The sequence below is a fragment of the Armigeres subalbatus genome, chromosome 1 (genome assembly GCF_024139115.2).
Source record: "Armigeres subalbatus isolate Guangzhou_Male chromosome 1, GZ_Asu_2, whole genome shotgun sequence".
NCBI lineage: Eukaryota > Metazoa > Arthropoda > Insecta > Diptera > Culicidae > Armigeres > Armigeres subalbatus.
The window spans coordinates 160790570-160806975 of NC_085139.1; the positions used below are offsets into that span (position 1 = coordinate 160790570).

At 44.4% G+C, this 16406-nt stretch overlaps 2 protein-coding genes across 5 annotated transcripts in view; both read right to left on the reverse strand.

Moving 5' to 3' along the window:
• The window catches only part of LOC134205427 (protein singed), a 191987-nt gene that overhangs the window by 152001 nt on the left and 23580 nt on the right, over positions 1-16406 (reverse strand). The gene's annotated exons all lie outside the window — the stretch shown is intronic.
• Positions 2314-3300, reverse strand: LOC134206694 (uncharacterized). Its single transcript, XM_062682419.1, has one exon. The coding sequence runs from the start codon at positions 3298-3300 to the stop codon at positions 2314-2316; it is 987 nt and encodes a 328-aa protein (XP_062538403.1).

Here is a 16406-nt window from a genome sequence, read left to right on the forward strand (position 1 = left end):
AAATTGCAGCCCTACGATCAGCCTGCCTCAAGGCTAGACGTAGGACGCAACGAGCCCGCACCGAGGAGGAAAGAACGGTCCACCGGGAAGTGTTTCGAGCTGCGAGACTGGCCCTTAACAAGGCCATTAAGAGCAGCAAGAGAGCGTGCTTCGATAACCTGTGCGAGGGTGCCAATGCGAATCCGTGGGGTGACGCCTATAGGATCGTGATGGCCAAGACCAAGGGGGGCTCTTCACCCCTCGAACGGTCACCGGACCGGTTGGCGTGGATTATCGAAGTATCGTGGAACCCCGATAATTTGATACCTCATTCAAATTAACGGAATTCATTTTTAATTTGAACTTTTGGTTCTGGTGGAACTCTATTTGCATCAGAAAAACTGGTTTCTGGCTGCTCTCTTTGCCGGTTTGTTTTGATTCTACATTCCGTTTCGCGATGCTCTATTTTCTTTTCTCGATTCCACGTGCTAAATGACGTGTGAACCAACGATGTTCAAACGAACGGGGTTCAAATTAAAAAGTGTTCAGATTAAAAGCGGTCATATTACCGGGGGTCCACGGTACTTTTCCCGTCCCGAGCCACAAGTCCCTGGCTTCCTCCTGCGAACGAAGAGTTACTCGCAGTGGCTAACACCCTTGCGATGTAGTATTCATAGTTGATGGCGAACGATTTTAGTTTATAATCACTATTTTTAGATTCAATCATATAATGTGATTCTGTGGTTGCGGATAGCATATAAAATATTAGGAAGCAGTCATTCCAATTTAATGAAGCTATGTTCCATGAGCCCCAATTTATCGTTCAAAATAACCAATAATTCGAACTCTCCTTCGTTTATGCGAGAGAAAATGAATCGTTGGCTTATGAGAGGCTGCGAGAGGTTGCGCGGCAGGGAACTGCAATGCTAGCGCATCGACGCCGAACGTGATGGTAGTGGTGTCAGTGGTGTGGTCATGAGATTGAGTAGCGACGGCGAGGACTGCACCGTCAGTTTGTTGTCGAATTTAGAGATGAAGTGTCGCACCGTTATTCAAAAGCGGATTCCATTTAGCCGTTTTCGGCTGGAATACGACACAAAGTTCCAGGCCCCGATGGAGTTCCAAACAGTGCACTCAAGGCAGCGATCATAGCGAACCCGAACATGTTCAGGCTAGCTATGCAGAGATGCCTGGATGAGTGTCGTTTCCCTGAGAGATGGAAGAGGCAGAAGTTGGTACTGCTGCCGAAGGCCGGGAACCCTCCGGGCGACCCATCGGCGTACAGACCAATTTGCCTGATCGACATGACAGGTAAACTGCTCGAGAGGATCATCCTCAACAGGCTCACCCCGTACGCAGAGGGTACGGATGGCCTGTCGAGTAACCAGTTTGGTTTTCGAAAGGGTAAGTCCACGGTGGACGCTATCAACTCAGTGCTCAAGACTGCAGAGGTAGCGATCCAACGGAAAAGGCGAGGAATTCGATACGTTGGTGCGTTGCGTTGGTGACACTGGACGTGAAGAACGCATTCAATAGCGCAAGCTGGGATGCCATCGCGCTCTCGTTACACCGGCTTAGCCTGCCGGTGGGACTGTGCCGGATATTGGAAAGCTACGTCCAGAACCGTGTGCTGCTATACGAGACCGATGCCGGTCAGAAAAGTGTTCCCATTACCGCAGGAGTCCCGCAAGGTTCAATCCTGGGCCCGGTACTATGGAACCTGATGTATGACGGGGTTCTGAAGCTAAAGTTCCCTCCTGGTGTGAAGATCGTCGGCTTTGCTGACGATGTAACCCTAGAGGTCTACGGGGAGTCATAACCCGGAGTAGAACTAACCGCAGAACACGCGATCAGCACTGTGGCGGACTGGATGAGTGCGAGAGGCCTTGAGCTCGCTCAACATAAGACGGAGGAGGTTATCGTCAGTAACCATAAGTCGGCGCAACATGCAGTTGTTCACGTGGGAGACGTCGCGATCACTTCAAAGCGGAGTCTGAAGATTCTTGGGGTCATCATAGACGACAAGCTTACCTTCGGTAGCCATGTCGAATATGCGTGCAAGAAGGCTTCGACTGTGAGACCAGAGGCAGGTTACGAAGCGGAATCACGTCGTTCGGAGGAATAAAACACGGGAAAATACGGGACAATCGGAGACTTCTAAAAAAGCACGCGGCGTCGTTGCGAAACGTTTTTATATTTTGACATTTACCTTCGACAAAGTATTAACAACATAGGTATGGTATTAATTTAGTAATGCGCGATCTTGGGGCGCAAAGTGGATGATAGAAGGGCGCACCGTTGTACTCACTAACACTCCTCCTCAACGTAACGTCCTCAATCAGCCACGAGTCCAATTAGCTTAGCGAATCGGGTATGTTTCACCGCATCAAGCGGCTTGGTAAGAATATCCGCCTTCATCACTTCAGTGGGACAGTATTTCAGATGCACTACACCTTGTTCAACCAAGTCACGGATGAAGCACTGTTTGGTCTCGATGTGTTTCGACCTCTTATTTGTTCTTTCGGACTGAACGAAGTTTAAACAGCCCTGGTTGTCTTCGTTTATCAGAGTCGGTTCGGTTTGCTTTTCGCCAAGATCTTTGAGAAGACGTCGCGTCCACACCACCTCCTGGCATGCTTCGCCAAGGGCGACGTATTCGACCTCCATTGAGGATAGGCTGACACATCCCTGCCTTCGGCTTGTCCAGGCCACAGCTCCTCCTCCAAAAAACAATATGTATCCGGTCATCGACTTCCTGGTTCTGGAATCACCGGCCCAATCGGAATCTGTAAATACCTCCAGATTGTTAGCCGTTTCACCTCCTAGTCGCAGTCTCCAGTCTGCTGTCCCCTTAAGATATCTGACCACTCTTTTGGCCGCTGTCCAGTCGCTTTCCTTCGGTGCCTCGAAGCTCCTACCCAATATTGAAATGCTTGCTGCGATATCGGGTCGAGCACAGGTTGCAACGTACATCAGAGCTCCTACAATGCTACGGTATTTGGAGTTATCAGCAAACTCTTTGCCCTTCTCTTCAATCTTCATATAACCTGTGTCCATTGGCGTTCGGGCAACCTTTGCGTTCTCGAGTCCCAGACTCAGAATCAACTTGTGGATGTACTGCTGTACTCCCAGACTGAATACTCCATCGGCGTCTCTGCGGATCTCCAAACCCAAAAAATACTTGGGATCTCCGAGCCAATTCACCTCAAAGTGGTTCTTCAGTTCATGGTACACTCGCTTTATCTCCTCCTCAAATGCACAGCCAATTAACAAATCGTCAACGTACACTAGGAGATACACTTTCCGTCCATTTCGGGTCATAACGAACAAAACAGGGATCGGCGGAACTTGCGGTAAAGCCCATTGCAGTCAACACACCAGACAATTTCTTGTTCCAGCAGCGAGCGGACTGCTTAAGCCCGTAAATGCTTCTCCGCAAACGGCACACCTTCTTCTCTTTGTCCCCGCACAACGTAGCCAGGTGGCTGCCGCATATACACCTCCTCTTGGATATCGCCGTACAGGTATGCTGTTTTGATATCAAGGTGTTTCAATACTAATCGATCTCTACCAGCTATCACCAATAGCGTTCGTAATGTCGAATGTCGAGTAACAGGAGCGAAAATCTCGTCGTAGTCGACACCAAACTTCTGCACATGGCCTTGAGCCACCACGCGAGCTTTGAAGCGTGTTAGCTGACCAGTTTCGTTCTGTTTTACTTTAAACACCCATCGACTGCCTACAACCTTTCGCCCTGCTGGTAAATCCGTAAGTTCCCAGGTACCGTTGCGCTTATGCGATCGGATTTCGTCATCCATCGCCTGCTTCCAGGACTCACGTTCCGCACACCTTACTGCTTCGTCATAGGACATAGGTTCTTTCACAATCTGCGTAGCCGCACCAACCACGAATTCAGAATATCGATCTGGCAATTTTCCACGATTTTTACGCTTTCCGTGCGTCTCACTCACTGTATTTGAATCGTCATCATCACTCATGGAGCTGTCATAGTCAATGTCACACACTTGCTCACGTTTGATTGTCAAAGGATCTTCGGCCATTTCAGGCTCTTCCACTTGGAATTCTTCACACTCATCATATTCTTCGTCGTTCGACTCTTCATACTCTTCACCTCGTACAGGGTCAGCATCCGGAATCTCATCACGATCCTCCAGCTTCCGTGCAGGTATCAGCGAAATACCATCTTCTTCTACCAAGTATCGCTTTCCGTCAGCTCGTACATCAGCCTCGCCTAACTCAAGAAACCGAGCGTCTCGGCTTATGATGACTTTCTGCGTCGCCAGATCGACGAATCGATAGGCTTTATGCTGATCAGAATACCCTATGAAAGTCAACTTCTTGGCTTTACGTTCGAACTTCCCTCGTTTCACCGCTGGGATGTGAACCCACGCACTGCTGCCGTACACCCGCAAGTGATCCAACTTGGGCTTCCTTCCATGCCAATTTTCGAATGGAGTAGCATCGACCGACTTGGATGGCAGTCTGTTCTGCAGGTAGGCTGCTGTCAGAACTGCCTCACCCCAAAACTGATGATTCAACTTTGCATCTAGAAGCATTGCGGTGGCCATTTCCTGCAGGTATCTGTTGCGCCGCTCGGCAGCGCCGTTCTGCTGGGGTGTGTACGCGGTCGTAAATTGAGCCTTTATCCCCTCAGCAGCGAAAAACATCTGTAAACGCTCATTAGCGTATTCACCGCCGCCATCGGAACGCACAATACGTGGCTTCCTGCCAAAAAGGTTTTCTACATACCTGACATATTCCATCAATCGATCTGCCGCCTCAGATTTCTTGCTCAGCAAATACACGACGGTATATCGGCTGTAATCATCGATTACCGTCATGAGGAAACGTTTTCCGCCCGGTGTTGTGGTGCGCATCGGGCCACACAAGTCAGTGTGCACCAGATCGAGAACCTTCGATGACTTTCTTTCGGCTGCCTTAGGGATGGCCGTTCTTGGCAACTTACCCTCGAGGCACACTTCGCATGTAAGACGAATGCCACAGTCCTTCACCTTAACACCATCAGCAAGATTCTGCTTACACATTTTTTGCACTACCGTGGGGTCCCGGTGCCCAAATCTTCGGTGCCACTGATGCTGGCACAGCTCATTGTGTCCAGTGCTGGCTACACTTCGCACAACTTCTGACACTTCCAAGTGATACACACATCCGCGAAGATTACCCTTGGCAACCACTTTACCAGAATTGTCTACAATGTCACAACTGTTCTTCGCGAAAATCACAGTTAGTCCTTTTCCGATAAGCTTCGGCACAGACACCAAGCTGCTGCTCAACGATGGCACGTACAGCACATCACTAAGTGTGATTTCTACTCTCCCCTCACAGCCATCGACACCATACACTACCACTTTACCGCATCCTGCAGCCTTTACTGTGGTACCGTTCGCCAACGAAACGTCCGGAGTAACACTTTTGTCAAACGAGCTAAAACACTTTCGATCGTTGCTCATGTGCGCGGTCGCACCGCTATCAACAACCCAATCGCACATTTGTTTCTGCACAATCATGAACAACATCGCACTGGTACACTCCGCGCTCACTTGCTTGTCCTATAGCGGCTCTTCTCTTGCTCTTTAGGATTTTTCTACGCTTGCAGCAACCGACAGTTGCGACGCAGGTGGCCTTTCTTCTTACAATATAAGCACACCTTTTCCGAAACACTAATCGATTTTTTAACGTCACTTTTCATCACGCGCACTTGCGACGAACCACCACCCCGCTCTTTTCGCCTTTCGTGTTCGTCGAGAAGCTTCGATCTGACGAGCTCGGATGTCAAATCTTCGTCAGAGCGACTCTCTAACGCTGTTACAAGTCCACTATACGACTCAGGTAAACTGCGAAGCATCATCGCAATTTTCAGTGGTTGCTCCAACTTCATGTCAGCATTCTCCAGTCGACAAAAAAGTTCTTCAATCTCGAGCAAATGGGCCTCCATGTCACCCCCTTCTTCTAGATTTAGGTTGCACAACTTTCGCAGTAAACTCACACGAGAGGTGACGGTCACTTTCTCGTGATAATCCCGAAGCGCCGTCCAGAAATCTTGAGCGTTCTCAACACCCTTCACGAGGCTATATTGGCTTTCTTCTATACATAGCCCCATGGTAGCCCTCGCCTTTTTGTCATCCTTTGACCACCTAGACGTCACGGGCTGCGGCGTTGGTTCTTCAACCACGTACCAAAGTTCTTCACGGGTCAAGAGCATCTCCATTCTGAACTTCCATGACTGGTAGTTTTGGTTGTTCAGTTTGGAGAATTTGCTCAACGCTTCCATCCCGTTATACACAATTTGTTCGACCCGGCAAAGCACACGCACACTAATGCACCGCGGAAGCACCCGCCGAACGAAAAAAAAAGAGCCGAATCACGCACAAACTTTGCACCGAAAAAACGATCGAAAAAACACTTTTCCTCGGAACTTCTACCTGGGCACAAAACCTGTGAGACCAGAGGCAGGTTACGAAGCGGAATCACGTCGTTCGGAGGAATAAAACACGGGAAAATACGGGACAATCGGAGACTTCTAAAAAACCACGCGGCGTCGTTGCGAAACGTTTTTATATTTTGACATTTACCTTCGACAAAGTATTAACAACATAGGTATGGTATTAATTTAGTAATGCGCGATCTTGGGGCGCAAAGTGGATGATAGAAGGGCGCACCGTTGTACTCACTAACATCGACTGCTGTGGCGGCATTATCGAGGATGATGTCCAACAGCTCCAAGGTGTGCGCCAGTAGATGTAGGCTACTGGCAGGCGTTGCCGCATCTATCCTTAGGTACGGCGGCCCGTCCTGGGCAAAAGCACTGGGGGCACAGTGTTCGATTTCGTCGATTTCACGATCAAAATTGAATAACTTTTAAACCGTTGGATTTAGATGTTTGGTGTCTTCTAGAAAGTTTTTGGGCGTGAAAAGACACATCTTTTGATGTAATGAGTTTGATGATCAATCCTCCTAGAAGTGAGATGAAAATTTACTTTTCGTCAGAAAAATAAATAGAGAATTGGTTTCTTCAGCAAAGTTGTAGAGTAAGGCATTACGAGAAACTTTGTAGAACATTCCGAAGCTCTATCTATTAAAGGTAATGAAATATGAGCGTTATCTGAGGATGACCCCCTCAAAAACAGTTTTTTAAATATAACTTTTTAACGTGATTTTTCACATTTTCACGATCTTCTACAAAGTTATTCGGGCCAATAAAATACGCATTTTGATTACGATAGAAAGTTTCTATCTCTTAAGATAACAAAGTTATTCACGATTTTCCATTTTTTCTTGGTGAACTTTCACCTTAAGTAACTTTCTCCGGCGCAAAATGGCGCAGTCAGTTCAGGTGGTATCCGAAAGTCCTAGCCTTCTGCTACAACTGACATGTGAAACTCCTTGTAGGCAAGAGTAGGCAAGGTATGTTACATTCAGAAGAAGTGTCCAATATAAAACCAACAAAAAGGCAAATAACGCAGCTCGCAACCTACTGTTAATGCTTTAAATGCATTTTCATTCCATAAAATTATAAGGAGAACTACTGTAAGCCCAAAGCGAAGCACTGGTTTTATTTGGTTCATCAAACACAATTAAATATTATCAGTATTGCTTTTATATTGAATTGAATTGACTAAAACGCAAATAAACAAAGATTCTGAAAATTCAATCAAAGTTCATTGCCTGCTTTCCGGATATTGGCCACCCGGAGTGGAAATTAATTATCATGTTTTAAAACTCAATTTGTGCATATGCACAACATGTGAAAGATTTAGTTTGAAAATGAATTGAGGTAACCACTTCCTTTGGTGGTGGTTGAACCCATGACGAACTTTGACAGATCCTATAGACATTTTCGGCTTGGAAAAACTCATGCCTCGTTTTTTCACTTTCACTGGTTCGTCCCTTTCCGTTTCCTCATAAATTATCTTCCATCAGTTCATGTGAAGAGCTTCGTATTTGTATATCTATTTCCAGAGGCGCGGTCACCTTCCGAGACGTGGGTAGGACAAATAAAAGATTTATCAAACAGGAGAAAACGAATTTGAAAGGAATAACTTGGGGGTCCTCCTTAGCCGTGCGGTAAGACGCGCGGCTACAAAGCAAGACCATGCTGAGGGTGGCTGGGTTCGATTCCCGGTGCCGGTCTAGGCAATTTTCGGATTGGAAATTGTCTCGACTTCCCTGGGCATAAAAAGTATCATCGTGCTAGCCTCATGATATACGAATGCAAAAATGGTAACCTGGCTTAGAAACCTCGCAGTTAATAACTGTGGAAGTGCTTAGAGAACACTAAGCTGCGAGGCGGCTCTGTCCCAGTGTGGGGATGTAATGCCAATAAGAAGAAGAAGAAGAAGAACTTGGGTATAAATTTTGATTCTATTAAAAAAGCTATACTCTCCTTCATAGTCGAATCATGATTGGCCGAGAATCAACTATTCTCACTGTACATGCTTTAGAGTTTCATAAATTCAAAACCACCAACGATGCCGGTTACGTTCTTACAGTTCGTTTAGGATTAGAATAAGAAAATAAGTTCAACACTCATAGTTTCAAGAGACCAATGAATCCTCTGCATCTCCGTATGCGCCACGGGAAAGGAATAATTGGTTAGTTTGGAAGATAATCTTGGTAAGCGTTCAAAAAATCATTATTTCGGACTTAATTGTTGTGTTTCGGTTCATGAGCGATAGCACGATCCGAAATCTACTCAGCGCAATGCACGGCCGACGGCCTATGCGTCATGAGAAGAATCGTTCTTCTTTCGATCAAATCATGCGCACTACAGAATAATGATCTATCAAACATTAAATTATTTATCTTCTTTGTTTCTCGACGAGAAAATAACCACGCACGCCCATTGCCTTCTGTATTCTGAGGAGGATCGCGCTTTTTTCGATCGAAACGACGGTACCACAGAAGTACGGTCCATCAAGCTTCTGCATTCTCATAATGGTAGGCTATAGCATAGCTGAGAAAACTTCATAATTGTTTTCACTGTAACACTCTGTAATCCAAGCTACTTTCAAGAAATATCTTAAGGTTTAAAGAAATTCCTTTGCACTTTAAGAGATATGTCCTGGTATAATACTCAAATTATTCAAGACATTCTATGCATATTTTTAATGGTGTCAAGCGGATATCATTATCTTTCTAACTATTCAGGAAACCATTGGAATTTCGGAAGGCTAGAAACCACACTAGTAACTTCAAATCGACCAAAAACCTTAAAGGATTATCATATCTCGTAAAGGATTTTCAGAAATCTTCATGAATCTCAAAGAGTATTTATGCCATTATTTGTGGCACTCAGGATTTTGGACTTTTGCGTAGTGAATGCAGAGAGAACAAATGTACATTTTATATTGTGTGGTTTCCCAAGAAACTTTAAGGAATTCAAAAAATGTACTTTCAAGAATATTTCTGACTCATCAAGGACCATTACAGTTTTCAACAAAATTTACGAAATACCAGAAAACGGTAAAAAATTAGACTTCTTGCGGTGAAAACCTTCAGGCCTCCTTGAATCAATTTTGGATGTCCTGGAATCGTAATAAAATCTCGAGAGACTGTTTAGGAAAAATCTTTTCAAAACCCAGAAATATTTTGGATATTAGGTAAATCCTCTAAATAACTGTGAAAGGAAAGATTCGTTAACTAATTTACAGATTCTTGTTATCTAATAACTGTATCAATATTTAACTTGATATTTAGTATTAAAGTTCTTGTCATAATCATGGGTAGGACAATGCTTCGAGTGTCCCACCCAAGTATTTTCATGCGTAGGACATGTCCTACGTGTCCCACCCACTCCCGGCGCCACTGTCTATTTCAATTGAAACTATGTACTACCAGACAGCGTTTTTTAGTTTTTTTATGATCTTTTCATTGATTGGTTGAATTGCGAAAGTTCGGCCATGTTCCATAGCCATAGTGTTGGGAATTCGGGCTTATCAGTACCCGCGAAGCTGCAAAAGATGACGGAGGTCCTTCATGGCTTAGTAGGGAAAGCATCTGTATAGCATACTGGGGTCGTGGGTTGATACCGCACCGAAGGAAGTGGTTACCTCAAATACATTTTTCAAACTAAATCGTTCACATGTTGTGCATATGCACAAATTGAGTTTAAAAACATAATAATTAATTTACACTCTGGGTGGCCAATATCCGGAAAGAAGGCAATGAACTTTGATTGAATTTTCAAAATCTATGTTTATTTGCGTTTCAGTCAATTCTTACTGTAAAAGCAATACTGATAATATTTTATTGTGTTTAATGAACCAAAAAAACAAGTGCTTCTCTATGGGCTTACAGTAGTTCTCCTTATAATTTTATGGAATGAAAATGCATTTAAAGCATCAAATGTAGGTTGTGAGCTGCGTTATTTGCCTTTTTGTTGGTTTTATATTAGACACTTCTTCTGAATGTAACACACCCTACCCACTCTTGCCTACAAAGGGTTTCACATGCCAGTTGTAGCAGAAAGCTAGAACTTCCGGATGCCACCTGAACTGACTGCGCCATTTTGCGCCGGAGAAAGTTACTTAAGGTGAAAGTTCACCAAGAAAAAATGGAAAATCGTGAATAACTTTGTTATCTTAAGAGATAGAAACTTTCTATCGTAATCAAAATGCGTATTTTGTTGGCCCGAATAACTTTGTAGAGAATCATGAAAATGTAAAAAATCGCGTTAAAAAGTTATAAAGTATATCGAAAAAATTGTTTTTGAGGGGGTCATCCTCAGATAACGCTCATATTTCATTACCTTTAATAGATAGAGCTTCGGAATGTTCTACAAAGTTTCTCGTAATGCCTAACTCTACAACTTTGTTGAAGAAACCAATTCTCTATTTATTTTTCTGACGATAAGAAAATTTTCATCTCACTTCTAGGAGGATTGATCATCAAACTCATTACCTCAGAAGATGCGTCTTTTCACGCCCAAAAACTTTCTAGAAGACACCAAACATCTAAATCCAACGGTTTAAAAGTTATTCAATTTTGATCGTGAAATCGACGAAATCGAACACTGTGGGGGGTAACCAGTTACCTGCAGAAACTGGAGAGCACCTACCGCTTGATGTGTCTCAGGGTGATATCGGCCTACCGCACGGTATCGCACGACGCATCCTGTGTGATAGCGAGTATGATGCCAGTCGGGCTGGTCATCCGGGAAGACGAGGAGTGTTTTGAGCTACGTGGCACCAGAGGAGCCCTCGAGCGTACCAGGGTGACTTCGGTTGCCAGATGGCAGCGCGAGTGGGATAACTCTCGAAAGGTAGGTGGACCCACCGGCTGATTCCTAACATATCAAGCTGGGTGGGGAGACCCCATGGGGAGGTTCACTTCCATCTGACACAATTCCTGTCAGGCCATGGCTGTTTCCGGCAGTACCACCACAGGTTTGGGCACGCGGAGGTCCCCGTCTGCCCTGACTGCCCAGGTTTTGACGAAGCTGCAGAGCATATACTGTTCGTATGTCCTCGTTTCGACGTCGAAAGAAGAGCAATGCTAGACGTTTGCGGCCGGGACACAACTCCGGATAACCTTATCCAGAAGATGTGTCAAGCGGTGGAGAAGTGGAACGCAGTCTCGACTGCAACCACTCAGATTGCCTGCAGCTTGCAGAGAATCTGGCGTGCCGAGCAGCAATCGACAAGCAGTACTAACTTGTGATTGGTTAGTTAGAGCGAAAAGTGCCGAAAGCGGAGAAGTGTGAGCATACAAGTCAGACTCACACGGTATGAGAGAGGTGGGCATACAAGTAAGACCGACATTGCATGAGAAGGGTGGGCACTAGAGTGATTCAAATTTTGAATTTTTCGCTCCCCTATGCTTAAACGATGACATTTGATGTTTTATTAATTCTCCTAAATTTTTAGCTAATTTGGATGTAACTAGACTGAGCACGCGCAGTTTCAAGTTTGTATGAAAATTACTATGAAAACAATTCACTTTTGTGGAAAACCGTTCCGCAACGTTGCTCATTAGGCTCTAAAAACATATAAATATATGTCTATGTTGCGAAACGAGTCTATGCTTGCAAGATAAGTTATTAGAGAAATACTGAATCGTGGTAAATTCAATTTAACACGTAAAAGAATAACATCAATATCAATAATGAGCATTTTGTTTCATTAATAACTTTGCTTACAAAGTCAAATCGCTTCTGCAACAACAACTGGCCTCTCGCTTAGGAAGTATTCTATGAAAGCATCGTGTCGATTACATTTGAATAGTTAATGGGTCGCAACACGGAACAGTTTTTTACTTATGTTGCAATTCCTATAGTAATTTCCATACAAACTTCAAACTGCGCGTGCTCAGTCTAGTTACATCCAAATTAGCTAAAAATTTAGGGCGGTTAATAAAACATCAAATGTCATCGTTTAAGCATAGGGGAGCGAAAAAGTCAAAATTTGAATCAGTCTAGTGGGCACACAAGTCAGACCCACACGGCATGATAGAGGTGCAACAAAGCATGTAGGGTGCACCCTCGAGGGTGCGATAGAGTGAGCACCCAAATAAGACTCGCATGGGATGGGTGCCTGTGTGAGCGAGAATGATCGAGTACGTTAAGTACTGCCATCCCCCAGAAGTAGTACTGGGAGGTAGTTCCTGGGGAAAACGATGGCGGAGCCCAAGGGAGTTTAGTCGGTATTACAGGTATGGTCGAGTCCGACACTCCAGTACACTTCCGTGTGGTAGTTTGGCAACTACAATGCACGTGTGCTGGGTTAGTGTGTAAATGCATTCTCCCTTGTAAAAAAAAACTTCCGTTCACGGAAGTAAAACTCCAACAAGCGGTGGTAATCCTGCATAATAAAAATAATAAAATAATAAAATTTAATGCATAATTGATTTGATTCATGACGAAATTGAGCAAATCGAATCTACCTCTAGCCCAGGTGATTCAATTCAGCCGAAGAAGCAAAGGATTCCGCCAATTGTGGTATCTGTTGCCGAGTTTTCTGACTATAATGGTAGCCTCACACCTCGGGAATTTGGTCCGCGGATTTTTCCCCATGTGTTTTTACATATGCGATGGGGAAAAAATCTGCAGACCAAATTCCCGAGGTGTGAGGCTACCTTTAAGGTAACCTTTAAGCTACCCAGATTCGCCGGGTAAACATATTTCAAATGCTCAAAATCCGCAATCATTTGCCGGTCGAGCAGTTAATACCCACCATAATCAACGAACAAATTTTGCTCCTACCTCTCATCGGGTAACGAGCAGTTCGTCGAGTTCTAATTTTTCAAACATGCCTACCTATGCAAGCATAGTCCTGGTGTTAGGTGGGACGCTAAACAGCCCTGACACGACGGCCCTCCGACGAGACAGGAGGTTTGCGCAGGCCCAGTAAGCCGCCTGGAAAACCAATCATTACGAACAATATAAGAGATAATGCGACTCGATATAATCGGCAAAGACCTAGGCGACGAATACAGGATCACGATTGGAAGATTGGAACATGGAACTGCAAGTCGCTAGGCTTCGCAGGTTGCGACAGGATAGTCTACGATGAATTATATCCCCGCAACTTCGACGTCGTGGCGCTGCAGGAGATTTGCTGGACAGGTCAGAAAATGTGGAAAATCGGGCATCGAGCGGCTACCTTCTACCAAAACTGTGGCACCTCCAACGAGTTGGGAACCGGCTTCATAGTGCTGGGTAAGATGCGCCATCGTGTGATTGGGTGGCAGCCAATCAACGCAAGGATGTGCAAGTTGAGGATAAAAGGCCGTTTCTTCAACTATAGCATCATCAACGTGCACTGCCCATACGAAGGGAGACCCGACGACGAGAAAGAAGCGTTCTACGCACAGCTGGAGCAGACATACGATGGATGCCCACTGCGGGACGTCAAAATCGTCATCGGTGGCATGAACGCATAAGTAGGAAGGGAGGAAATGTATAGACCGGTCATCGGACCGGATAGTCTGCACACCGTATGGAATGACAACGGCGAACGATGCATAAACTTCGCAGCCTCCCGCGGAATGGTAGTCCGAAGCACATTCTTTCCCCGCAAAAATATCCACAAGGCCACATGGAGATCACCCAACCAAGAATCGGAAAACCAAATAGACCACGTTCTAATCGACGGTAAATTCTTCTCAGACATCACGAACGTCCGCACTTACCGCCGTGCGAATATTGAATCCGACCACTACCTCGTTGCAGTATGCCTACGCTCAAAACTCTCGACGGTGTACAACACGCGTCGAAGTCGGACGCCTCGGCTTAAGCCACATTGGGCGGCTACAAGACGGTAGACTAGCCCAATAATACGCGCAGCAGCTGGAAGTGGCACTCCCAACGGAAGAGCAGCTAGGCGCAGCATCTCTTGAAGATGGCTGGAGAGATATTCGATCCGCCATTGGTAGCACCGCAACCGCTACACTTGACACGGTACCCCCGGATCAGAGAAACGACTGGTATGACGGCGAATGTGAGCAGTTAGTAGAAGAGAAGAATGCAACATGGGCGAGATTGCTGCATTGCTGCAACAATCCAGAAGGAGATTGGCCGACTGAAAACCAACAAAGCCCCTGGGGTTGACCAACTACCAGAAGAGCTATTTAAACGCGGTGGTGAGGCACTGGCTACAGCGCTGCACTGGGTAATTTCCAAGATTTGGAAGGAGGAAGTTTTGCCGCAGGAGTGGATGGAAGCTGAGAGAGAGAAGCCAGCTCACTGACAGATCCTTTATTTCTCGGTTTATTTACTGTGTCTTCTTCTTCTTTATTTGTGTGGAAACCGTGGAAACTCAACAGCTGGCCTGGCAATAGACGAATCCAAGTAAAAATAAGAAGAAGACACACGACGGTGTTAACTTTGACAGATCCTACAGTACAGCATAGGGAGATAATTTTAAAATGCTTATTATAAATTCCAGACAAATTGTAATTAAAATCGATTGAAGTACGATACGGAAAAAGTTCTGAATTACATATTTGGAAGCTTATCTCAATTTTTCGAATATTTTCCAAAAATGTATCTATCATACAGTTCGGAACTTTTTCCGTATCATACTTCAATCAGATTTTAATTACATTTTGTCTAGAATTTATAATAAGCATTTTAAAATTATCTCCCTATGCTGTACTGTAGGATCTGTCAAAGTTAACACCGTCGTGTGTCTTCTTCTTTTTTTACTTGGATTCGTCTATAACGGAGTAGCAACCGTGGGCGGTCAATCATGCTCATGCTCATGGAGCTGACTGGCAGCAGATGAAGTTACATTTTTTTTCCTTTTTGCAAGTCCCGTCCCAGTACATAACTAGTCAAGCGTAAAAAATGCTGCAAATCAGAAAAAACGGTTGGTTTCAAGCTCTATATGAAAAGTTTACGAAAGTTCGTTGCACGACTCACAAACTGTTTCCAATTTTTTCGAAATAATATGTTAGTAGTCATTGTATTTAAATAATTCAAATGAACAACGTGTTACAAGATATGTGACTGCGGTACTGTCATTGTTTTGATTACTTCCGCCATATAGATTAAGGCTGTTTGTCGAAAATGCCGATCGTTATAAATCGTTTGAATAAATAAATACATTTAGGCATGCTATCTGAAATAGTCAATCAAATCAATCAAAGATATGACTGAGGTGATGGCAGGAAAATTTCATTATCATAGGGACTAGCCTATTGGGAGATTTATTTAATTTTTGAAATACATACATCCAGTTACCTTTCCGCGGCAGCGCGGAAGACAGTTGTTTAGATTTTATGATCGGTATCCAAGAAACAGTTTCAAGCGCTTGTTGTGACTCAAATAAATTAAGCTGTAGATAAATGTTTGCCTCTGATAACTGATTTATAATACCACACTTGCAGTGATTTTCGATAGAAAATAAGTAGGGTGAATCATACATTAAATGGATAATATGCGCTCATACACCCTTCTTATTATTCCGTATTCGCGTTCCGTTCATGAGAGGTATTTCAAAAGGAAATGTTTTCACGATTAGATGATTTTTGCATTGAAATATTCTTCTAGACCTTATTTGATAACTCCATGCCTGTACATGAACGCTGAGGCTAAGGTTGTTTCTGTTTGGTCGAACAGTCATAGGAAATATTGTTTTATAGCACCAATTACACTGTTATCGAAACGGCATGCACGCCGTTCTTTAAAAGATACTGAAGGTCAGAGTAGGTCCAGTCGCATTGAGAAGCAGATCAGATCACTAAACCTATTGTGCTGAATACGTAATCATTTCTTCCAACTATCAGAATGAAGAAAAAGTGTGTATATTATGGAACTTATTCGTTCACTATCTTGCCCGGCCCAATCCAACGTGTTAGAATGCGAGAAGAAGGTTTTTAGTGCAATCTACGAATTGTGCTTCATACTATTACTGTGTTATAAGTCTAACAATGAATTCTATCAGAGT